At 39.1% G+C, this 25,788-nt stretch overlaps 3 protein-coding genes across 3 annotated transcripts; 2 read left to right on the top strand and 1 right to left on the bottom strand.

Moving 5' to 3' along the window:
- The first annotated feature begins 16,206 nt into the window (after window positions 1–16,206).
- Window positions 16,207–17,829, top strand: LOC106383737. Its single transcript, XM_013823801.2, has one exon. It carries the CDS (start codon window positions 16,207–16,209, stop codon window positions 17,827–17,829), a length of 1,623 nt encoding a protein of 540 aa, XP_013679255.2.
- Window positions 17,830–17,871: 42 nt separating this feature from the next.
- On the top strand, window positions 17,872–18,717 carry LOC111206160. The gene has a single exon (XM_022702533.2). It carries the CDS (start codon window positions 17,872–17,874, stop codon window positions 18,715–18,717), a length of 846 nt encoding a protein of 281 aa, XP_022558254.2.
- Window positions 18,718–22,649: 3,932 nt separating this feature from the next.
- LOC106383738 lies at window positions 22,650–23,701 on the bottom strand. The gene is made up of 2 exons (XM_013823802.1): window positions 23,411–23,701; window positions 22,650–23,162 (listed from the first exon to the last, which is right to left on the bottom strand). Exons 1-2 carry the CDS (start codon window positions 23,699–23,701, stop codon window positions 22,650–22,652), a joined length of 804 nt encoding a protein of 267 aa, XP_013679256.1.
- Between the last annotated feature and the right edge of the window lie 2,087 nt (window positions 23,702–25,788).

Genomic DNA, 25,788 nt, shown 5'->3' with positions numbered 1-25,788 from the left:
GACACTTGTATGATCTTTGTGTTTGGTTTAAAGGGACCAAACACATTAGCTGCTGTACAGTAAACCCATTTTGTAGCACTTGATAGAAACGCAGAGGTGCAAGATCTGACCAAAGAAGACCAAATAACCATAATTCAAATCCAGAACAATACCAAAAACCAAGAAGACCAGTCTTATTCCAACTCAAGATCTTATAACATGATCTAATAAAACATGGAATATAATAGAAACTCAAATAAAAGGAACTCAACGAAAAGCCAAAACCAAAACTAACAAAGTTGCTCCTAGAGCTTATTATGCCAAATAAAAAGAAAAGACTGGAAAGCACCCCTTGCTTGCATAACTCCACCATTGCTTGTACCTCCATAAAACTCCTAAGGTTTGGAAGAGGTTGGATTGGGGTTTGAGGAACCCTTTTCCTCCTGCTGTTTAGCTCCCTCTCCTTGACGGGTTGCAGGTTTAGTAACCGTATGTTTACGAGTAGCTATGAGGGCCTGGACCATTCGTGCCTTTGTAGAGCCCCCTGCAACAACAGTGGACTTAAACAGACGTTTGCGCACCACCTTTTTCTTCTCCGCTTCACTAACAGCGGGTTCCTTGTCCTCTTGTAAGTCATTAACCACATCCCCAATCGCTAGATTCAGACCCTCCGTGGCCTGATCGCTGTTCACTTCCACTTCCCCATCAGATAAATTTTGAAACCCATCACCACTACCCTCACCACTACCCTCATCATTCCCCACTCTAGTAACCCGTTCCTCATCTAACTCCATTACATCATTCTCAACATCATTATTCTCATCCCCCAGTAATTCATTTACCACATCTAAACCATTTTCCTCACACTCAGGAGCCAAGGTTACCTTTTGGACATCCGCTAGGATGATTGAACTAGCAAGGTTTTCTTGCAATGGAATCATAGGAGGCGCCTCCTGTTCCCTACGGGAAGACCTCGCCCGCTCCTGCTGCTGTATATCTCCCTCTTCCCGAGCCTCCTTTGGTGCCCCCGCTCTTGGGCTTGTGCCTCGTCTCAACCCTCGAGCAGCCCTAGTATCTTCCTCTGGATTGAAACCTCTAGGGCGAGCACTGCGAGAACTCCTTAGTCTTGAACCTCCTTCCTCTCCTCTGTAACTGTTACGGTATGAGTGATGTCTGTTGCTCCCTTTCTCCGGAATTTTAACCCATTTTGTATCTTGCTCGTCGTACATCTTCCCCTTACCCTTGCCATCATACTCTATGTGGTCTCTCCCCTTACTCTGCTGGCCCATCTCTCCGTTAATCACCACCCCCTTATAGCTCCTGGCGCGATCATCCTGCGGTATCTCTCGAGTCTCCTTCTTATTCTGAGGACTCGTTGTGGTTAATGGGCAGTGATCAGCGTCATGGGAGAGAGACTGAAACACGTTTCGCAAAAACCGAACAACTTCTCGTATTTTAACGAAATAAAAGCTTTATCCCCTTCATGAAATTCTCCCCCAACAAAATCCACCGTTGTGTCGAAGCTCAGCTCTTTGCACCCGTCAATGACCACCTTGATTCTGCCATAGTCGAGATCCACCTCCACGGTTTCCCCAAGGGCATCACCAATACTCTGAAACGTTGGAGCATCCCAGAATTCCAGGGGAATTCCCATAGGTTTGATCCAAAATGGTATTGTGGAGGGATAGCTCTGTGGCATCCTCGGCTGCCACCGAGCCAATGCAACCATCTAGTAGTCAAAGTGGAAGGGCTGAGACCTGAGAACAGTCTCAATATCTTCCTCCTCCACAAAGTCGAACTGGAACCTCCCAAGCCCCAGATCTGTACCCGCCACACGATCTTCCACCTTCCAAATCTTTGGTAGCATCACAATGAGCGCCTTCACATCCTGAACTGCAGGATTCATACACCTTCCGATAAGAGTCTTGTCATACTGCTTGATCAGTTCGGTGTTGTCAAAATTAGGAACCGAGATCTTCAGCCTCTTCCGAGTACCCTCAGCACCCCTAACATCACCAGACTTTCCAATGAGTTGACTCTGAGACATTTCAACCAGAAGACCAATAGCACCAAAATCACCGTTAAGATTGAAGCGCTTGAAGAGAGAAGAGTATAAAAATATGTTTGATTCCTCTGCGGCCCTCTTCCTTTTATAGCAAACCTGGAGATCCACCTTCCCACGCAACCGCATTAAACCTGTTAAAGCCGATAATATCTGATTGATTCTGCAAATCCCTTCACCGATAGCCCCCTACCCAGCGGTGATATGGAGATATCGTAATATATATCAACACTCCAATAAAAACTTTCCAAACTTGAGCCCAAAAGGATCCATAGATATCTTCTTTGATCTCCAAAACAACCAATTTCCTTAGCAAATCGATGAACAAAGCGTGAGATATGATAATCCGTACTTCCCTTGTATACATCGGAGAATAAACTCCCAATAAAATCCCAGATCCTTCGATTCCCGACTTTCCTGCTTGCCTTAGATCTCCCCGCACAATCGCATAGTAAATCCCAGATCCTTCGATTCCCTTGTGATGATGTAAAATCCCATAAGAAAATCCTGTGACCCCTTGATTCCCTGGATCCCAATTTCGAAAATCCATCAAACCCTAGAAACTTGTCGTCGTCGCCTTCGCCATGAGAGAGAGTAAGTAAGTAAGTAATTTATTTATTTCATATTATCCATTTGTATCGATGATTAGTTAAAAGTATCACAATAATTATTTTTATACATTTTCAAAATTAAATTATTAGATCAAATTAGAGTGTAGACTACAAAATAAATCTATAAGATAGACTTCGTAGGAAATCTATATATATGTAGATTTTTTTATTACGTGTAGACTTACGAAGAATAGAAACGTAAAATACATTTCTGTTTTTTTGTTTGGTCATAAGAGTTAAATAGTACTTTCACTACCCTTTAGGTGGGTTTTGCATTTGACTGTAAGTGGAATACACTTTTAGATTTGACTTGAATATTTGGGTTGGTTTTAGCAAATGTCCCCCTAATTTTGTTATATTACTGCTCACCTGGCTTACTTGTGAGTGGTGGTGGTTCTTTGTTGGTAATTTTTGTTGTAGTGCTTAAGAAGTGGTTGCGCGATGTGTTATTGTTGGCTTTCTAGAATTGACTTAGATAGTATGTTTTTCTTCTTCCTTTGGTTTTATTTGATCCAGAAAGAAGATAAAACAGTGAAAGAATTATTCGAGGCATTGGAAAAAAACAAAAGAAAAGATTGAATCTGTCTAAGCCTCTCCAAGAATCCTTTTTTTTCTGTCCTTGAAAATGATCTCTTTTCAGTACCAATGCAACAACTGAGATTTTAAGCACAGAGCCAATAACGGGAATACAATTGAAGTCTATGAAACTTCTATTATTCTTAGTCCAACCACACGCTATAAGTCACATGATTGATCTTATCGCTACGTGAGTTTTCAACATTTGAACTTTCGAGACTTTTCTTGCTTTGATTATCTTAGCCTTGGAGGTGTTTGCTCATTTGGCGTAGTTGCATTGTTCTCTGTTTTAAATTCTCGTCCTCTGAGTTTAGGTCTGCACTTCTTCCCTCGGGGCGATCTATGCGGTTGGTCGTTTAATGCAACCATTTTTTTTATTAAAAGCTTTTCTCTTGGAGCTAGGAGCATCTATGTAAGTCATTCTTCCCATCCTCTTGAATAGAGTTACTCTTACTATGCACAAACATCTGCGTTGATATGTATTCATGCATAGAGTGGTTCAGACATCATCTTTGCCATAATTAAAGCAGAGGTAGTTAAGCATATGTTCTTCCCTTGTTTGCACAGGAGCGTTTCATCAAATGTTTCTAGGATAATTTGGTTTCGTCCTCTGTATTCTCAGCATGATAACGGTTAAGGAGGTGGCAGATTCACTGACATTGGATGAGGAGTTTGTGAGAATCTTCGTTGAAGCGCATCAGTTGAGGAAGATAACGATCACCAACATTGTTAGAGTATCAAGCGCCAATCAAGTGGCTCTGTTTCTTGAAGTCGTACGCGAGTTTCTTGCAGGGTTCAGACCATCAGGTTATTATCTTATACTTTGAGTCTCTTCAGTTAACACTTTGTTTTTTGTTAATATGGGTCTTATATCTTTATTGCTTAATGATAATAATTGTAAACGTTTAAGCAAGACTGCTCTGGGACAAATTGTAATGTAACTCCTTAGGTATATACCTTGTTCGGAAACTCGTTAGGCGCTACGCGTGCGGTACACTCTGGCCTAGCGATTTATTGAAAAAACAGGAAAAACACGGGGAATACGCGGGGAGGAATTTTTTGTACTTTTATACGTATAAATACCATACTTTATTCATATACACTACATTTTAGTTGTAGTCCCTATATATCTATGATTTCATACTTTTACAAAGAATTTACATATAAACTACTCCTTATTATTGTAATTATATATATTTAGAACAAAACATTAAACGTTTAAATAGTATATTGGCTCGTGTTCTTTACATATTATGCTGTGGCCCTTTGTTTAAAGCCCAAGCTCTGTACATTTTTTTTTCATTTTTAATAAAGGGTATAATTGTAAATATGAATTCATCTTCTTCACTGCCAATTTTGAAACCTAAAAAATGGCAATCGACTGTGTTTCAGTTTTGTTTATTGATTTAACATCTTTTTCATCAATCTGTCACTTTAAAACTCAAATGATTCACATATTTTTTTGTATTTACTCTTGAATAAGGTTCAAGAACAACAATACGGAAAGAATTACGGATTTTGAACAACACCGTTCAAGTAAATAATCGGCCACGTTTTGAAAAGCGATGCTCTAGGCGGTTAGAAATTGGATTACTGTATAACACAACCGAATCAATGCAATTCGCCACGGTGACCTAACGTATTACGATTTCTCGGACGATAAATCGCCTATGCGGGAGATTTTTAGAACAAGGAGTATATATGATTGAAAGGAAAGAGTCTTGCCAACACATCAATTTATAAAGAAAACAAAGTAAGAATCAGGCGTTTTTATTATAGCGAAAGCAAAAATAAACATCAGCATGACAACCAGTCTCATCATATATCTCCTGGAATATGGTTAGAGAGCTTCGGAATAAGACACTTGATCGTGTCACACAATAACAGTGTCTAAATGTGTATGGAAGAAATCGGTTTAGATTTGATGAGTGGTAGACATTGGTTTGATCACCTGGAAACCATGACAGAGGCAATAAAAAAAAAATTTCAATTTGACAAAAGTTTGTTTTGTGAAATCTACTTGTCTAAGTTAAGAAACTAAATCATGAGGATTTATCTCTATATGTATTTAACTGGTTGTACCGGATCTCAGATAACAACAGTAAATTGGCTGCAGTAAAGAGCAATAATTTTTTTTATAAGAAACCACTGCTGGGACAAAGTCTTTTTGAGATAAGAATGCAAGTAGAAGAAAAGTGAAAAAAAAAACCAACGGAATCTAATACGTAGCAAAACCTTAAACAATTTATTCAAACTCAAGTGAAGACAAAATCCTAAGTAGTAGCAGTGGTGGACGTTGGAGTTGGCTCACGATGCTGGGACTTAAGCTCTACGGGATTTGTTCCCTGCTGGATCATCCTTTGGAAATGGTGGACCAGCAGAAGATAAGTCAATATGAATAGGTTCATCATGCAAGGTATCTATAGCGCCCGAGGCTCCATCCATCGACACACAAGCATTCATTGCAGGATTTGTAGGACGGGCACCCCTAGTCACACCATTACAGAGCTAATTTGTAACGACTCCTGCTCCAGGCTAATCTTCCTGCGAATGAATCATAAAAGAGTGATCACCTAGAACAAAAACATGATAATAGAATTAGCTAATGATAAGCCATAATACGCTGAATTTTCTAAGTTTAATGGCCATGACTTCCCCAATGATATCTAATACAGATCAGTGAAAATTAACAAATAAACATTGCGAATCAACCTAATCTAATCAAACCTGTATGGAGGCAAAGTTTTGTAACAGGGCTGGTAAGTGGGTGTTTGTATTTGCAAGCAACATATGTCTGCTCATGATTTTGGAACATGAACAGCTCTGTAGGAATATGATTGATGGCTTGTGCAATCTCTACAAAGGTGGTATACTCCGTGAAACTATTGAGATGGGTTGCTGTTCGTAACATAGAACAAACAGCCTCCCTATCTCTCTGAGTAAGTGTGGGAATATGTTCAGGTTGTGAACGCTAATAGATCCCTGAATCAAGCGGTGGCTGCCATTCATTTAAAAGAATCAAGCTTTAGCAAAGAACGGAATTTCCTAAACCGTATAACATATATGATAAATACAATGGAGAGCAATACCTACTCATCTACCAGAACCCTATCAACCTCATAAGTTCTTCACATGCCTAACTTCCTAAAAACGAAAAAGCCGTGTGACAACAGCCGCCCTACACCAACCAGCCTTCAACTGAGAGAGAAGAAGTTGAGAATTCACCATAATCGTAGCTGTTTCTAGATAGAGCATGGAAAGAGAGATGACAAGGTTCTCGGGGTCCTCACTTTTTGTTTACTGAAAGAAATTGATCAGAAAACGCAGGGCTGCTGAATGGTTATGGATGGTGCAGACATTATGTAAATCGAAACGTCGCTTTAAGCTGCTGTGGGATTTCATCGTGGAGGTCGAGGCGCAAGACGAAGACGGATAAGGAAAACCTTATCCCATGTGGGTTTCTAACATGTATGCTAAATTTTGGGCTTAATTTGAAAAAGTAATAAAAGCCCAGGGGATTACGAGATCCGGCAGGAAACAAAATCGAAAGTAGCTTGGTATTCTGACACGTGTCGCGAAATGCCTCACCTATGTGGTGACGTGGCAGCATGAGAAAGGAGAAAAGTCTCATTTATTGTTATATATATAGATGCCACATTCTTAGCGTAGCATCCCAAAACTGACCGTAAAATTTTCTAAGGAAAACTAGCTTTTTCACAGCCCATTAGGATAAATGATTTGGGTCCTCTTCCTTGTCATTATAAATACAGAGTTTTTTTTTGTCTTATTAGAAACTTGAAACGGAATTTTGCAGAGAACTATCGGAGAACTAAAGCTCTAGCCGCTTCTCTCTCTCTCTCTCCTCTCTTTGTCTCTATCTCTGTCCTCGCGTCTCTCTCTCTTTCTCTCCTCGCCGTCTTTCTTTCTCTTTCTTCGTCGGCGCCGAGTGGTGGTGCTCGTTGTTGTGAGCAGCTTAAATCGGAGTTTTTGGATTCTCACCGATCCATATTCTTGTTTTCAGATCCAGATCTATTCTAAGGTGAGGTGATTCGAACCAGATCTCTCTCTTTCTCTTTCTCTTTTTCTTGCTCTCTATTCTTTTTATATTGGAATTAGAGTTTGGATACTGTTTAAAAGTTAGGATACTAGATCATAATGAATGTTAGAGTGTTAGATGAAGGGATCATTATGCATAAGAATCTTCACACTGTTTTAAAGGATTTAACGGACTGCCTTGTGTTAATGTGGATGAATATAAATAAATGTTTGTGTGATGGGTTGTTATGATTCTAAGTGATGATTGTATGACGGAAAGCTGGGTTGCTAGAAAGAAATGCACGCCTAGGTTGATAATGGATGCACAATTGATATCAGAATTGATATCAGAAGTGAATGAAATTACAATTGGTATTTGATGAGCGAATGTTGAATGTTATGAATGGGAATTAGAATGTGAAGTGAATTGTATGCAACACCGAGAACAGATGGCATCTAATGAATGAGTTAATGAGAATAATGAGTTAATGAGAAATGATATGATGTGTTAAGACACCGAGAACGGGTGGCATCTTGAAGGTGATGTGATTGAGTTAAGTGAAGGGTCGTGAACGGACGGTGACCGTGAAATGATGGGATCTATGTGAAAGGCCATGTAAATTCGGTGACTGCGATAGGCGGGATAGAAAATGTGAAAGGCAAATTTAGTGACCGCAAAATGCGGGATATAAAATGTTAAGGGCGCCGTAGGATCGAGTCATGCCGAGTCGTGGCAGAGATGACCATTAGACCGTGTACGGACGGGAACCGCGGGGTAGACAATGTCATACGGGGCCAACGAGCTGTGTGTGGGTGGTCATGTAGGAAGCTGGGAGACTGTTATTTAACGTAAGATCTCTTGGGTTTGGCCGACACAAAGAGGACGATTGTTAGTGAGTCGTAGGTCCTTACGTCTAGGTTGCTTGGAGTTGATTATGTCGAGCCAGTCGAGTTCATGTGTAGCAATGATTGATCGCTAGGTTGATAGTAATGCTGATGAGATGTTATGTTATGTTATGTTGCATTTGGTTGATTGTAGTGGCCAGCCAGCTCTCTTTTCCGTATCGAGTAGTGTAGAGTGTCATGCAGGGAGACTGTCTAGAACCACTTCACTAAGTAGCCCATTTACTCATGCCCCCTCCTCTCCATTTCCCATGTGTGGAGGACTGTACGTAGAAGTATATGGATATGGGTGGAAAGTATTTCACATAAGACAGTGTGTCTGATAGCTCATGGGACCAGTAACAAGACAGGTTGGGCTGTCTAAAGTGAGTAGACGTGTGTCCATAACATCCTCTCGAAAACCTGGCTCGGACGTCGCGGAGCAGGGCATTACAGTTAGCTCACGAATCTAGCTGTCAGAATTGTGGTCTCATATGCAACCCCACTTGTTAGGCTCTAACGTTAGGGCATTTCCAGGCCCAGTGCGCTGCTAGCAAGCCTAGGTACATGGCTGGAGCAGCATGCACATGATCACAAATTGAACTTGAAACAAGTATTACCCTATGTGATAATGTGTAAACAACGAATTGGATATAAAACATTAAGAAAGATGGCCAAACGACAGTCTCAAGTCATAAAGTTCTAGTTATAGAAGACTTTTTTATGTCTCTCTCAGTGTTTCAAGATATTAGATACACACTCAATTATCTTTGAACGCCTTTAGTTTTCGATATCAAACTCTAGTTTTTGTGTTTACTAGATAACATTCCGCGATATCGCAGGATTATATCATTTAAATATTATCTGAGATAAGTAAGTTTTGTATATATTTGAAATTTATAATAATTTATAATTAAATTTATTGATAAAAATCGATTGAGAAATTTTGATTGGTTAATAATGTAAAAATAACTTAAATTTTACTACATTATATTAATCATCTTAACACATACATCTCATAATTATGAAAAGGTAAAAATTATAAATAGAAACTTGAGTTGTGATATATATCTAGTATTTATGTCAAATTTAAAAAATAGTAAATTTGAAAAGATTATGTTGTATTATTTGGATAAGCAGCTAGTACGGGGTTTCAAATTTTAAAAATTCAAAAATTCAAATTCAAAATAAAATGAAGCTATTTTGGTCATTTTTTAGGGTTATTCTGTTGACAGAAACTTAAAAAAGACTATTTCACAACATTATCCTATATATATATTGGGCAATTCTCTTAAATAGACTTATTTAAGTTTCTGTCTCAAAAATAGTCATTCAAATTAGAAATCAGATTAATAGCGCCTTCATTAATAGATCAAAAGTCTAAACTACCCTCTTAATAAAGCTTAAAAAAACAGAAAAGAACTCGACGAATGTCTAGGACGACGAAGATCGACGTCTCCACCATCATCGCCTTCTTCTCTCGACGACGCCAGAGATAAATCACGGCGAATCTACAACCGTCGACACTTTTATCGGTCGAAATCGAACTAAGCCATGTAAGTATTAAACATTTCCAATTCAAAAACAAAATTAGGGTTCTTAATTGAAAAATTGGATGTTTCGCAAATGGATGTTTAATGTTACCTTATTTAATTTGAATTTTTGAACAGATAAACACATATCTCAAAGATATTAGTAACTAAGCAACTCTCGTCTCTCTCGAAACGTTTTTTCGTTCTCTTTGCTAAGCGTAAGCTTCCATTTCCCTCCAAGGTACTCGCTTTTTCCTAGTCTCTCAAAAGATTGCTCTTTTTGTGTGTTTATGTATTTTATTTGATCTTGTCTAGTAGTTTTATGCTAAGCTTGTTTGTGGGATATGTCTCAGATAGGCTAGTTTAATACTAATGATAGCAGCTCATCTGCAAGGTCTTAATCCTGTTTAGTCTCACGTCTAAGAATTTGATACGATTTCATGTTAACTTTTGGCATTTGAAAATTGCAGCCTAGTCGTAGTAGGCTAGTAGCTGCAACACTGTGGTGAAAGGCCTATTTAACAAGGAAAGATCTTTAGATAATAATTTCTTTGAGAAAAGTGTTTATTCATTTCTCTGAGAAGTTGTTCTTTATTTTACTTGTTTGATTTCAGGAAGGATCTACAAACAAGTATTGGAGTTTAAACCACCTACAAAAAGCTCGTGACCTCTACAAAATTTGGTAAGAAATGTTGAACACCCAATGATGCATAGAAATTTTGGTAAAAATGTTCTTTATTTTACATATTTGGCTTAAGCATGTTGATCTGTTTGGTAGGCTCGTGAATTTGTTTACGACACTGTTAGTCTCTTGCTTGTGCTTGTGAAAATGTGTAGTTTTTTTTTTAAATTTTAGGAAGGATTTGAGTAGTTTCAGGAAAGCTTTCCAGAAAATTCGATGTTAACAAATTTTAATATTTTTTTTGCTTGGTGTTTTGTTTTGCTTACGCATGTTGATATGTTTGGTAGGCTCGTGAATTTGCTTATGACATTTCTAGTCGATTGCTTGTGCTTGTGAAACTTTGTGGTTTTTTTTTATGAAAGATTTGTATAGTTTCAGGAAGGCTTTCCATAAACTCTGATGTTAACAAATTTTAGATTTTTTGTTTGTTTGGTTAAGTAGGATAGTAACACGATGAGAGATTCATTACCTCTCAAACTAGCACTACCTGAGCCGAAGTACCCTATTAGTTCAGAGCCAGAGGAAAGAGTGTCAATAAACCAACATTCAAGCGCTGCTTATATCAAGACTGTTAAGAAGATTCTCACAGAAAAAGTGTTCAACAAAATCCGAGAGCTTTAGGGAAGGGGAATATCGTATTTTGGCCGCTATGCTGAAGAGAATCATTGTGGTTCGCATTCTTATGTGTTATGTCACATGTATGCTCATGCACATATTTCTTAATCACAAAAAAAAAATCTGAACAAGACAGCTAAGTAGCACGCAGAGACACCTTGAAAAGGCAAAATCTGCAAAATTCAAGTTGTTTAGGAAGGATTAGTACATGATTAGGAAGGCTGTCATGAATAGTCCAAAGAAGAATAAAATCATACAAACACAAAAAGAGATTTGAAACAATGTACATATTGTTCTCTCTGCATAGTCGAACCAAAATTTGGAATATAATTCAAAGGAACTGGAGAAGCACAGCAGGAGTAAAGTTGTTTTGGAAGGTTTAGTACATAATTAGGAAAGTTATCCTGATTAGTGCTTTGTTGATATAAAGCAACAAACCTTTATACCACAACCGACAGATTCCTTCAAATACTCTAATCTTGCCGATGAAAATTCTTAATTGACGAGTGTTTCCAATGGAAATTGGGGGAACATCTTCAACTGTGCTTTTAAACTCCAAATAAATCTCATAGCTCAAAGTTATGTCTTCCAATTGAATATGGAAATCTTTGGAATACATCTTCAGCAAATCTTCATATTGAAGATCTTCTTCTAAGTTAATAAACGATGCAGTCATGTTCTTATCCACAACAAACTCCCACTGGAATGCTTCCTTTGAACTCCATTCTCACAAACACAAAAACTTCAACCATATTTTGAAAACTTGTTAAAAAATCAACCAACTGTGTATCAGAGAAATTTGAACTAAAAATTCCAAAAAACTCAAAAAAATTGTCTTCCTGATTTTTTAAAAGCTTTTGTATATAATCATGATAGGCTTCCTGATTTTTGCAGAATGAGACAAAGCCATCGAATGAGATAACTGCCTCTCCATTTTCTCCACAGACTGGGCTCAAGTTTTCCCCCCTAATGTGACACAAATCGTATATGCTCAAATCTTGTTTTACACTTTGAGTTTTCAAGTATTTTTGGAAGGTTTTGTACATAATCATGATATGCTTCCTGATTTTTTTCAGAATGAGACAGAGCCATCGAATGAGACAATCCAAATCAAACAGAAGAAAAACTTGACGATGAGGTAAGATTTATTCTGAAAAAATTCCTACAGACTTCTTTTGCCTTATAAGCTCACACATATATTGGGACTCAATATTTTTTACCTAATGTGACACAACACGTATATGCTCATTCTTGTTTTATTTTTGGAGTTTTCATGTAATTTTGGAAGCTTTTGTACATAATCATGATAGCCTTCCTGATTTTGACATATTGACACAAAACCATCGAATGAGACGCCATCCAAACCGAATCAAGCAGAAGAAAGATTTCAAGTAAGGATAAAGAAAGTGAACATGTCACACTCATTTTCTGTTTAGCTGTGACTATGTTTTTGAACTTTGTTTGCTATTAATGTTGACTTTGGCAAGTATGGAATGTTCCTAAGAAGTTTGTTATGAATTATGAAGACTTTTATTTCATTTAGGTTGTTACTGAAGAAGTTTCAGAATATCTTGAAACATTTTCAGTAATTCAATCAGGAAAGTGTTAAATGTGGTATCATTATAAAATACATATGCTATCTAGGAAAGCTTGTGGTACTTTTAGAATGAGTTTCCAAAAAATAAAATGAGTGTACTTTCTTACACAGGTCTTTACCTAAAACTAAGGATGTAAATATATTAGTTGCCGAGTATTTTCTATGGAGATTGAGGGAACATCTTCAACCATAATTTTCACCTCCTAAGAAATTCCATCGCTCAAAGTTATAGCTTGCTCTTGTATACGAAACCATGTTTAGCAAATCTTCATATTTAAGTTCTTCTTCCAAGTGAATAAAACATGCAGTCATATTCTTATCCACATAGAACTCCCACTGGAAAGTTTCCTTTGAACTTCATTCTCCACAAACACAAAAACTTCAACCACATTTCAAAAACCTGTTACAAAATCAAAAACAAGTCTCAAAAAGATCAACCGGCTGTGAATCAAAGACATTTGAACTAAATATTTCAAAACAAAAAGCGTGTAAGGTAATCTTAAGGTAATCTTGGTTCTGGATGACTATCCTAAATTTGAAATAAATCTTCCAAAACAGTTTAAAAAGCATGCAAGGAAATGTAAGGCATTCCTTGTTCCGATGGTTATCCTAAATTGGAACTAAATCTTCTAAAACAAGCAAAGAAAAACATACATAATCAAAATCAATAGGAAAATTTGGTGGCTATAGAGGTCACTAAATAGAATTCATTGCCTGCAAAACAGAGAACACATGTCAAACATAGAACATTAATCTACAAACAAACAGAGTAACTTGGCTACAGTCAAACTCTACGAGTGAATTCACTGGGTACAAAAGTCACTAAATAGACTTCATTTGCTACAAGTAGAGAACATTGATCTACAAACAAACATATGTAATTAGCTACAAACAAACACATGTCATTGGCTACAAAGAGAGACTGTTCCTAATAGTTTTCCTAGTAACATAATCACTGTAAATTGAAACAAAAATCACAATTCATTCAAGTTGATTTATCGTTATACTAATCCGTAAACAACATAATCAATCTATTTGAAAACCTTCCAAAATAATTTGAAAAGCAATTCAAAACAAAATAATCAATCGAAGAGGACAATGGATATGATATACCTTGACAACGATTATAATAAGATACAACGGAACTGAGAGAGATAGTCGACAGCGGAGCTGAGGGAGATCGTACGGCGGAGCTGAGGGAGATCATCGGCAGCAGAGCTGAGAGATCGTCGACGGCAGAGCTGAGGGAGACCGTCGTAACTGACTTTCGACGAAGCTGAAGGAGATTGCCGCGAAGCTAAAGAACGACAGTGATGGCAGAGTTGAGGGACGACGACGACGGATCTGAGGGACAATGACGGCATATTTGAGGGAAGACGACGACTGAGGGACGATGAAGCAGAGTAAAGCCGAAGGTGATGACGGTGAGAAGTGAAGACGATGACGCCGATGATTGAATCAATGATCGTTTCAAGTTAATAAATATAATTGGAGAATTAGTGAATGGGGTAAAAAGGTAATTTATTCTATTAAATGAAACATTTTTGTGACTTTTGGCCCTTGGAGTCTATAATGAGAAGTAATGTTGCTACAAGGCTATCTAAGGCCATTATATATATATATATTTACCGCTTTATAACAAGATACACTATAATTATATAAAAAAAATAAAACTTAAACAAAAATGAAAATATAATCAAACCTCACAAATTTTTACATAAGAAAAAGTTAAAATTTAATCGAAAAAGTTAAAATAGCCTATTTTTGTAGTATAATATATGTTTTCTATATGTACTAACCCAATAGACATCATATATATGGATGAGTTTTAAGTTGTAAGATGATATTGAAAATATATGCCAACATGGACTATCTATTCTGGAGGAAGAACATCATTAAAGAACCAGAATTGGACAGAAATACTTATCCTTAGATAATCAGGTATATATGGAAGGTTCGGAATGATATATTCTTTAGGGAGATATATAGGGATCCTTTGGAGCTTGTCAGATATGCGGAAAGTAAATGTCAAACTTGGCTTAATGAAAATGAGACGGTACCATCATCTCCACATGAACATAAGATTGAGGAACTAGAAGTCTTAAGCTTGTGTAATATTTGTATGGTAGATGGTTCATGGACCTCGACATCTCAGTTCAAACGGTGCGGATGGGTTTGGATGGATAACTTGGGAAAGATCCAACTTGCACCCAGAATTGGAAGCACTAAGATGGGCTATGAAAAATATGCTCCAACATTATGCTAGAACTTTAGGACAGATTGTAAAGACCTGATTGCAATGATAAATGAACCCATAGATTGGCCAAGTTTCGTAACAGAACTGGAGGCGATTCAGACTCTTCAGCTATGCTTTTCGAAGTTTAAAATCTCGTACATCTCAAGAGCGAAAAATGGAATAACTGATTAAAATGCATGTTCTACTCATAAAAAGCTTTGTTACATTGATTGTTCTATTCCAGTCTGGTTAACTAGAACACCTCAAGTTTGAGTAATAAAATAACTGTTTGCTGTAGAGAAAAAGAAAAGATGATATTGAAAATAATAAAAGAAATCTATAATTGTTAAACAATGCGCTACATCCGTGGTAATTTTTTTTAGTCAGCAGTGTGTCTTCCTTATGGTTGGTTCAAGGCTTTCGGATCTAAAAGTTTGGTTTACTCCTTGACAGAGTTCTAGACACTTCCATTCTACTGTCGTTTATGGCGTTAGTTTTGATTTCAGTTAGTTTATCAGTTCTAATTTCTCTATATCATTGTTTTTGTTGAAATGTAATATGTATTAATCAACAAAGGAAAAAAATTGGTTTATCTATACATTAATTCAGATGATCAATTTTACGAAATAACTACAATCAGAGCAAGCTGGAAAAAACTTAATGCAAAAAAAAAAAACAGTTCGAAATTGTTTTTTTTTTTATAAAAAAAAAGGTTAAACCCGAATCTATTAAAAACACAGATCTAACTTCCGGGTAGGAGTCTATTAAAAATACAGATCTAATTTCCAGGTGGGAGGTACACCCCACGAATAGACCATCTCCCGGGTATTCAAATGGATCGAAAAGCAATAGCCCATATCCTTGTAGGGTGGCCAAGAAAATGTGACTTAGTTTCGCACGGCAGGTGAATCGAACATGAAATTCTTGAACTTGTTCTCTATATCGTTCGTCAAACATAAACATTCGGAAATAAATTTAACATGTGTACAAAAAATGATATTGAAAAATTAGTCATCTACAAAAATAGAACAAAACGTATAATTGTGTGTCTGTGTGTGTTTTCTCTCATTTCGCAAACTGAAGCGCAGAGCTCCGGGCTCCGATTCAACCCCGTGGGCCTCATGTTTGCTCTTGAGTTTGATATGGTCATGGACCTAGTTCTAATCATGGGCTTGTAAAATTTGGGATGAATTTTCACGTATGTTAGCCATTTGAAAGCCCCCAAAGAATTTATCAAAAAACAAATGTGAATATAATGAAAAGAAATTATAATTGAATTGACAATTATTTTTTCTATTTTTTAGGACAAACTAGAATTGACAATTCTTGTGTATGTTTTAGAAAGAACAAAAAAAAGGAAAGGTAAGAAAATTATACAAGAAAATAGGTTAGAAAAAATATGACGGCTAGAACTTTGGGTGGTGATTTTAGGGTTTTGGGTGAGGAAGTGCATGATGAGAATATGGAGGAGATCGGGGATCATGGGAGACCGCCCGGAGATCCACCGGATACTCCAGACTCTTGGGTGAAGAAGGTATTATGGTGCAATGAAGGAGGGATGCATGTACCGGAGGAGATTGTGGACGAGTCTTTTGTGGAATCAAATCTGAAACTAGAGTTCCCGAATGGTGAGGATGGAGAACCGGTGATAACGATTGGAGAGGAGGTTTTGATTGCTATGAATGGTTTATGGAAGAGATGTATGATTGTTAAGGTCTTGGGGAGGAGTATCCCATTATTGAGCTTAACGAGAAGACTGAAGGAGCTATGGAAACCTGCGGGATCAATGTTTGTGATGGATCTCCCGAAGAATTTTTTCATGGTTCGTTTTGGAGTAGAGGAGGAGTATATGAATGCGCTATCAGGTGGCCCATGGAGGGCTTTTGGGAGTTACCTTATGGTGCAAGCATGGACGCCTGAGTTTGATCCGCTGAGGGATGAGATAGTTACGACACCGGTTTGGGTTCGTTTAGCACATATCCCAGTTAATTTTTATCATAAAAAGATACTGATGGGGATTGCCAAGGGGTTAGGAAAACCGATTAAGGTTGACTGCACCACGCTAAAAGTCGAAAGAGCTAGATTTGCGAGAATTTGTGTGGAGGTTAACCTTAATAAGCCATTGAAAGGGACATTTATGATTAATGGTGAGAGGTACTGCGTATCATATGAAAGAATCTCGACGATCTGCTCGTCATGTGGTATGTATGGACATCTAGCCTATTCATGCCCACGTAAGGTACTGGAGGAAAATCCTATAAATGTGGTTGTTCCAGTGGACATGACACAAAAGAATACAGAGGTTACATGTATGGATACAGATTTTATCCCAGTGAGACAGGCGAGTAAAGGGCTAACTCAGAATGGGCAGAGAGGAGTTACACTGCGGAGTAATGAAAGTAGGGAGATGGTAGGAAATAAGACGTTGATCGGTAGTAAAAGTCGGGGGGCTCGTCAAGAGAGTATGTCGGAGGAGATAAGGGTTTCGAATAGGTTTGGAGGGTTGAATGTGGAGGAGTATATGGAGGAACAAGTGGAGGAGAGTGGGAATAGAGAAGAGAATAAAGAAAATGAGAATACTACTAATATAGTTTCTGGAGGAGCAAGCAAAGAGACTGGGAAGGAATTCTCGTTTGGAAAGTATGGGAACAGAGGGAACCAACAACCAGCTCGATTGGGTCCAAAAGATCAGAAGATTAGCAACATGAGAGGCCCAAATCCTCCTAAGACCAAACTTAGAAATGTTGGGCCTATGCGGGGTTTGGTGTTTGGCCCAATAAGTGGGGAGAGTGGCATGTCGGCGAGAGGGAAGAGTCTACGAGTAGAGAAGGAAAATGTCGGCCGACCAGGTGGTGTTTTCGCAGGAGATGGGGAGCTAGACAGAAATGAGAAGAATTCTGAGCATGTGTACAATAAAAGCAACGCTCAGGAGCAACTTGCAGAGATGGAGAATCTGGAGGTTGATGAGGCAGAAGCTAGTGCGAGCCAAGGACGAGAAGTCCTGGAGAGTGTGGTGGCATAACATTTTGCCCCGGTGATTCTATCTATTGATTATAAAGATCTGATGAAGTGCATTCTGTGGAATTACCGGGGGGCAAATAAACCCCAATTTCGAAGATCGATTAGATATTTGGTGAAGAAGTTCAAGACAGATATCCTTGCTGTTTTTGAAACTCATGCTGGTGGAGAAGCGGCAGGCCGGATTTGTCGTGGTCTAGGGTTTGAGAACTCGTTTCGGGTGGATGCGTGTGGCCAGAGTGGAGGTTTATGGCTGTTATGGAGGGAGGAGATTGGAGAGCTTGAGGTGGTCAAATCGTCGAATCAGTTTATACATGCTCGAATCGGGAATGGAGCAGAGGTGATTAATATGATTGTTGTGTATGCGGCTCCTTCATCGAGCCGTAGAAGTGGCTTATGGGCTGCGTTAGAAGAAGTTTTGCGTAATGCAGAGGGTCCGGTGTTCGTTGGGGGAGACTTTAATACAATAGTGAGGATAGATGAAAGGAGTGGTGGGAATGGGAGATTGTCCGAGGATTCTCTAAAGTTTGGTGATTGGATAAATGATATGTCACTGATTGATATGGGATTTCATGGCAATCAATTCACATGGAAAAGAGAAAAAACTGAAAGCACATTTGTAGCGAAGGGGCTGGATAGAATATTATGTTGTGCCCAGTCTAGACTCAGGTGGCAGGAGGCAAGTGTGAGGCATTTACCTTTCTTAGCATCATACCACGCTCCTTTGTATCTACAGCTCACACCGGAGGTTAAGGGTGATGCACGTCGACGTCCATTTCGTTTTGAGGCGGCATGGCTACAACACAATGAGTTTCAAGACTTGCTAACAGCTTCATGGGATCGTGATATTGATACAAGAGAGGCTTTGCAGAGGTTGGAAGTGACACTCTGAAAGTGGAACAGAGAAGTTTTCGGAAATGTCCAAAGAAAAAAAGAGGACTTGTTGATGGAGATTACAGAGATACAGGACAAAATTGAGCAAGACCTCTCTGGTGAGATCTTGGTAAAGGAGGGAGAGCTATTAAAAGAACTTGAGATCGTCCTCGAGCAAGAAGAAGTGCTCTGGCTCCAAAAGCCGCGGGAGAAGTGGTGTGTGCATGGAGATAGAAATACCAAGTTCTTTCATATGTCGACAATCATTAGGAGAAAGCGAAATCGAGTGGAGATGCTAAAGAAAGATGAAACTCAGTGGGTATCAGATGCAAAAGAACTTGAGAAGCTAGCGGTGGATTATTTCAGAAAACTATATTCTCTTGAAGACGTGGATACAAACATACAAATGCTAATGGAGAGGAGATTTGTGGGGCTTACAAGACAAGAGAAAATGGATCTTGACAAAACGTTTTCTGCGGAGGAAGTAGAGAAAGCGGTGAGAGCTATGGGCATCTTCAAGGCACCAGGTCCGGATGGGTTTCAACCTGTTTTCTATCAGAGGTGCTGGGAGACAGTTGGTGCATCTGTGATCAGGTTTCTCCTTCTTTTCTTTGAGACGGGGAAGTTGCCGGAGAATAGTAATGATGCACTCGTGGTGCTAATTCCGAAAGTGACGAAACCTGAGTATATTACTCAGTTTCGACCGATAAGTCTCTGCAACATGTTGTTTAAAACTATCATGAAGGCCATGGTAGGGAGACTGAAGAGTATTATGCCTAAACTGATTGGTCCTGCTCAGTCTAGTTTCATCCCGGGTAGATTGAGTGCGGATAACATTGTTGTGGTTCAGGAAGCTGTTCATTCGATGAAAAAGAAGCAAGGCCGCAAGGGTTGGATGCTGCTGAAACTAGATTTGGAGAAAGCATATGATAGGCTGCGCTGGGATTTTCTAGAAGATACACTAAGGGCTGCTGGTTTGTCTGAGAATTGGGTCAAGAGGATGATGGAATGTGTGTCTGGTCCATCAATGTGTATTTTGTGGAATGGGGAAAAATCTGAGCCGTTTAAGCCATCAAGAGGACTGCGACAAGGTGATCCACTCTCCTTGTACCTGTTTGTCTTATGCATGGAGAGATTATGTCAACTGATTGAGAAAGCAGTGGAGGATAAAAGATGGAAACCGATAAGATTGTCGAGAGGTGGTCCACAACTTTCTCACATTTGCTTCGCAGATGATCTAATCCTATTTGCAGAGGCATCGGTGACGCAGATTCGAGTGATCAAGAAAGTGTTGGAGAAGTTTTGTAAAGCCTCTGGTCAGAAAGTAAGCCTCAAGAAATCGTAGATTTTCTTTTCTAATAATGTCTCTAGAGGAAGAGAAGAGAGACTAAGCAGAGAAAGTGGTATTGCATCAACAAAGGAGTTGGGAAAATACTTGGGGATGCCGATACTACAGAAAAGAATTAATAAAGATACTTTTGGGGAGGTACTGGAGAAAGTAGCTTCACGGCTAGCAGGATGGAAGAAACAAACATTAAGCCTTGCAGGAAGGGTAACATTGACAAAGTCGGTTCTGTCATCAATCCCGGTGCATACGATGAGTACGATTAGCATGCCAGTGGGTATACTGGAGAAGCTTGATAGCCTAGCGAGGAGCTTTGTGTCGGGAAGTGGACAACACTTAGTCTCTTGGGATAAAATATGCAAACCGAATGCGGCCGGAGGTTTGGGGATCAGGGTGTCGAGAGATATGAACAAAGCCTTGTTAGCTAAAGTGGGATGGCATCTGTTACACGATATTGAGAGCTTATGGGCCAAAGTTTTACGAAGTAAGTACGGTGTGGAGGACATACATGACACAGATTGGATGGTAGGGAGTAGCTCTAGCTCGTCAACATGGAAAAGTGTGGTAATGGGGATAAGAGAAGTGGTTCTTGTGGGCCATAGCTGGGTCACTGGTAATGGGAGAAATATCATGTTCTGGACGGATAGTTGGATAGCAGGCCAACCACTCATAACTGAAGTGATTGCAGGGCTTCCAGAAGGATATGAAGATATAACAGTTAGAGATATGTGGGGGGGGGAAGGTGGAGGTTGGGATTTTGATAGAATTACCCGGTTGGTAACAGCTGAGAGAAGACTAGCGCTTATGGCAGTAGTAGTGGATACTGTTACTGGAGCAAAGGACCGTTTGGCATGGGGGCAGACTCCGAATGGGCAGTTTACGGTGAAGTCTGCATACGTCTTGCTTACAAGATATGAGAATCCAAGACCGCAGATGGGGAGTTTCTTTCGATCTATGTGGCGCGTTGTAGCACCTGAGAGAGTTCGAATGTTCCTCTGGCTAGTGGCAAACCAAGCAATCATGACGAATACAAAGAGACATAGAAGGCACCTGAGTGGGACTGACTTATGCCAAGTCTGCAGAGGAGGAATTGAGACTATAATACATGTGTTACGTGATTGTCCTGCGATAAAAGGTATATGGGAGAGATTTGTTCCGAGAACGAGAAGGGATGCTTTCTTCAGAATTCAGTTACTGGAATGGTTATATGAGAACCTATGTGACAACAATGCAGGTGGTGGTATTCCGTGGGCTACTATATTCACTTTGACTCTGTGGTGGAGATGGAAGTGGAGATGTGGAAATGTATTTGGTGATACCCGACTGTGGAGAGATAGAGTCAAGTTCTTACGTGACTTGGCTAAGGGAGTTATAGCAGCGAATAGAGCAGAGAATGCTCACATAAAGGAGAGACATATGGTTGAGATAATGGTGGGATGGAAGCCACCTTGTGTGGGGTGGATGAAACTGAACACGGACGGGGCATCACATGGGAACCCGGGGCCGGCGGCTGCAGGGGGAGCACTGCGAAAAGGAGAAGGCGAGTGGTATGGTGGTTTTGCGATTAATATAGGTAGTTGTACGGCACCATTAGCGGAGTTATGGGGTGTGTACTATGGTTTAGTGGTTGCTTGGGAGAAAGGGGTGAGAAGGCTGGAGGTAGAGGTCGATTATATGATGGTGATGGAGTTTCTTACGATAGGGATTGGGGATACTCATCCGGTGTCTTTCCTAGTACGCTTGTGCCATGGCTTCTTGACAAGGGACTGGCTGGTCCGATTCGTTCATGTGTATAGGGAAGCAAACCGCTTAGCTGATGGTTTGGCGAACCTTACATTTTCTCTTCCGTTTGGTTTTCATAGTTTTGTTGTGGCACCGATTGAGGTCGCTGTTTTAGTTCATGAAGATGTTGTTAGACCGTTGCGACCACGACAAACTCGTCTTGTAAGCTGAAGTTTGGATTTCTTTTTTAAATAAATTTGGAGTCATTCTCCCATATTCCTACCCAAAAAAAAAAGAAAGTTATACAATGACAGGACTGTGAAAGAGGCATCAATAAGATCACAAAGCGATTGAGGAAGTTTTGTCGCTGTTTGGTCCCCTACTACTACTCCTTACTAACTCGTGATGGTCATTCCCATTTCCCTTTGGGTTCCACTTCCTACTCTTAACACGTCACTTCTTCCCCCACCGTCTGACATTTCCTCTTTATTTTTGTATTTTGACATTTTCCTTATTTATCATTTTGCTAACAATATTTTCGTTTTATCAATTCTTAACCGTAGTATTATAGACTACACCTATGTGTTTTTACCATAACCTTACAATAGTATGGAAATGAATATAAATGTGATGAATAAAATTTTTAATTGCGAATAAATTAGTACGAAACTGCGATGAAATAAATAAATTTAAGTTTTCTCTTTATTTTTTTCTTTTGACCTTTTCATTATTTATCCTTTGCTAACAATATTTTCGTTTTATCACCTTTTTTTTTTCATCAAAAGGCTATTCTATTACTCAAACTTGAAGTGGTTTGGGTAACCAAACCGAAATAGAACAACCAATGAAATAGAGTACTTTATGGAAAAATCTTACAGTCCTAGCTAAGAAATCTGAAGTCTGATTCTGCGCTCGTGGAATATGAGTAATCTCGGGAAGCTTATCTTGAGAGTCTCTATCCTCTCCAATTTTGTCGCAAAGCTCGGCCAAACATAAGGCTCGTTGATCATTGCAATCAAATCCTTGCAGTCCGTTCCAAAACTTTGACAAGTCGAATGCTGGAGCATACTCTCCATCGCCCAGCTCAGTGCTTCCATCTCTGAATGTAAGGCATACTCTCTTCGAATATAATTCTGTGTCCCCATAAGTTGAATCTTCCCCAAACAATCAAGCCAGACCCATCCATATCCACTAAACTGTGCAGTAGATGTCCATGACCCATCAATCATGCAGATATTACTCAAGCTTACAACTTGAAGTTCTTCAATATTAAGGGCTTGTGGAGCTGTTGGTATTATCTCATTTGTGTTAAACCAGGCTTGACACTCACTCTCCGCGTATCGGACTAGCTCCAAAGAAACCCTGTCAATTTCCCTAAAGAGTTTATCGTTTCTGGCCTTCCAAAGATACCAAATTATCCATGGATATGGGTCAATTTTGGTTCAGCAATATTATTCTTTCTCCAGAAGAGATAATCCATATTAGCATATATGCTCGGAAGAGTAAACACATCTTGACTTGTTGGTGTCGCTGAGAGAGACCAAGCTTGTAAAGATGGTGAACATTCGAAAATTGCATGAGTTACAGATTCTTCTGGCTCTCCACATCGGGGACAATAATTATCACATCTCATGTTACGCCGTACCAGATTCCTTGTCACTGCAACATAACCAGTTATCAGTTGCCATATAAGATGACAAATCTTTTGAGGAGCTTTTGTCTTCCAAGCAAAGGCTTGGAGCTTTGTTATACTAGGTTCAAGGACCTCCTTCTCTTCATCAGCCTTTAGTAAGTTCCGAGCTACCCAATATCTTGATTTGATTGTATACTGTCCATTTTTAGTATAGTTCCAGCAGAATGTATCCCGGAAATGAATGGTGCTTATGGCCTGACTCCTTATGTAGGGCATATCAGCAGGGTCCACATGGTTCTCCATTAGCCCAACATTCCATTCTTTCGTATGCTAGTTAATGAGATCACTGACTCTCATATTCGGATGCAGTGCTGGGGCCAAGGGCCGTGCTGGTCTAGCTAGCGTTGTCAGGATCCAAGGATCATCCCATACCTTAACCTCAATTCTTGAATGTACCTTATGTCTGATTCCCAATAATAATAATTTTTGTATTGCTGAGATACTGGCCCACACATATGATGAGCTATTTACAAAGATTGTTCGTAAAGGCGAACACATTCTACAGTATCTTCCCTTCAATACTCTATGTTGGGGTCAAAATCAGTCACGATGGAATCAATGTCTGAAAGTCCGTAAAAATCGGCATGAATGTTTTTACGAAAAATAAATCTTAGAAAAAGATCTATTTTTACGAAGAATCTTGCGGAGAAAACATATTCACGAAAATTCGGAGAAAGACGCGAACAAGGTTGCCACGTAGCAACCAGCGCAAAAGCTGGTCGCTACGTAGCGACCGAGCTCTCACAAAAGCTCGGTCGCTACGTAGCGCGCTCGGTCGCTACGTAGCGCGCTCGGTCGCTACGTAGCGCGCTCGGTCGCTACGTAGCGCGCTCGGTCGCTACGTAGCGCGCTCGGTCGCTACGACATTCCTAAATTTGAACTAAATATTTCAAAACAAAAAGCGTGTAAGGTAATCTTAAGGTAATCTTGGTTCTGGATGACTATCCTAAATTTGAAATAAATCTTCCAAAACAGTTTAAAAAGCATGCAAGGAAATGTAAGGCATTCCTTGTTCCGATGGCTATCCTAAATTGGAACTAAATCTTCTAAAACAAGCAAAGAAAAACATACATAATCAAAATCAATAGGAAAATTTGGTGGCTATAGAGGTCACTAAATAGAGTTCATTGCCTGCAAAACAGAGAACACATGTCAAACATAGAACATTAATCTACAAACAAACAGAGTAACTTGGCTACAGTCAAACTCTACGAGTGAATTCACTGGGTACAAAAGTCACTAAATAGACTTCATTTGCTACAAGTAGAGAACATTGATCTACAAACAAACATATGTAATTAGCTACAAACAAACACATGTCATTGGCTACAAAGAGAGACTGTTCCTAATAGTTTTCCTAGTAACATAATCACTGTAAATTGAAACAAAAATCACAATTCATTCAAGTTGATTTATCGTTATACTAATCCGTAAACAACAAAATCAATCTATTTGAAAACCTTCCAAAATAATTTGAAAAGCAATTCAAAACAAAATAATCAATCGAAGAGGACAATGGATATGATATACCTTGACAACGATTATAATAAGATGCAACGGAACTGAGAGAGATAGTCGACAGCGGAGCTGAGGGAGATCGTACGGCGGAGCTGAGGGAGATCATCGGCAGCAGAGCTGAGAGATCGTCGACGGCAGAGCTGAGGGAGACCGTCGTAACTGACTTTCGACGAAGCTGAAGGAGATTGCCGCGAAGCTAAAGAACGACAGTGATGGCAGAGTTGAGGGACGACGACGACGGATCTGAGGGACAATGACGGCATATTTGAGGGAAGACGACGACTGAGGGACGATGAAGCAGAGTAAAGCCGAAGGTGATGACGGTGAGAAGTGAAGACGATGACGCCGATGATTGAATCAATGATCGTTTCAAGTTAATAAATATAATTGGAGAATTAGTGAATGGGGTAAAAAGGTAATTTATTCTATTAAATGAAACATTTTTGTGACTTTTGGCCCTTGGAGTCTATAATGAGAAGTAATGTTGCTACAAGGCTATCTAAGGCCATTATATATATATATATTTACCGCTTTATAACAAGATACACTATAATTATATAAAAAAAATAAAACTTAAACAAAAATGAAAATATAATCAAACCTCACAAATTTTTACATAAGAAAAAGTTAAAATTTAATCGAAAAAGTTAAAATAGCCTATTTTTGTAGTATAATATATGTTTTCTATATGTACTAACCCAATAGACATCATATATATGGATGAGTTTTAAGTTGTAAGATGATATTGAAAATATATGCCAACATGGACTATCTATTCTGGAGGAAGAACATCATTAAAGAACCAGAATTGG

Source organism: Brassica napus, chromosome C5 (assembly GCF_020379485.1).
Source record: "Brassica napus cultivar Da-Ae chromosome C5, Da-Ae, whole genome shotgun sequence".
Classification (NCBI taxonomy): Eukaryota; Viridiplantae; Streptophyta; class Magnoliopsida; order Brassicales; family Brassicaceae; genus Brassica; species Brassica napus.
Note: the sequence above shows the minus strand (reverse complement) of the source record. Positions and strands in the feature narration are given on the sequence as shown.

Coding starts and splice junctions, on each gene's coding strand:
- LOC106383737 (XM_013823801.2), top strand. CDS start 16,207: ATGACGGCTAGAACTTTGGGTGGTGATTTTAGGGTTTTGGGTGAGGAA.
- LOC111206160 (XM_022702533.2), top strand. CDS start 17,872: ATGAAGTGCATTCTGTGGAATTACCGGGGGGCAAATAAACCCCAATTT.
- LOC106383738 (XM_013823802.1), bottom strand. CDS start 23,701: ATGGAGAACCATGTGGACCCTGCTGATATGCCCTACATAAGGAGTCAG. Junction 23,163..23,410: donor TTGCAGTGACAAGGAATCTG/GTACGGCGTAAC, acceptor TATCTTTGGAAG/GCCAGAAACGATAAACTCTT.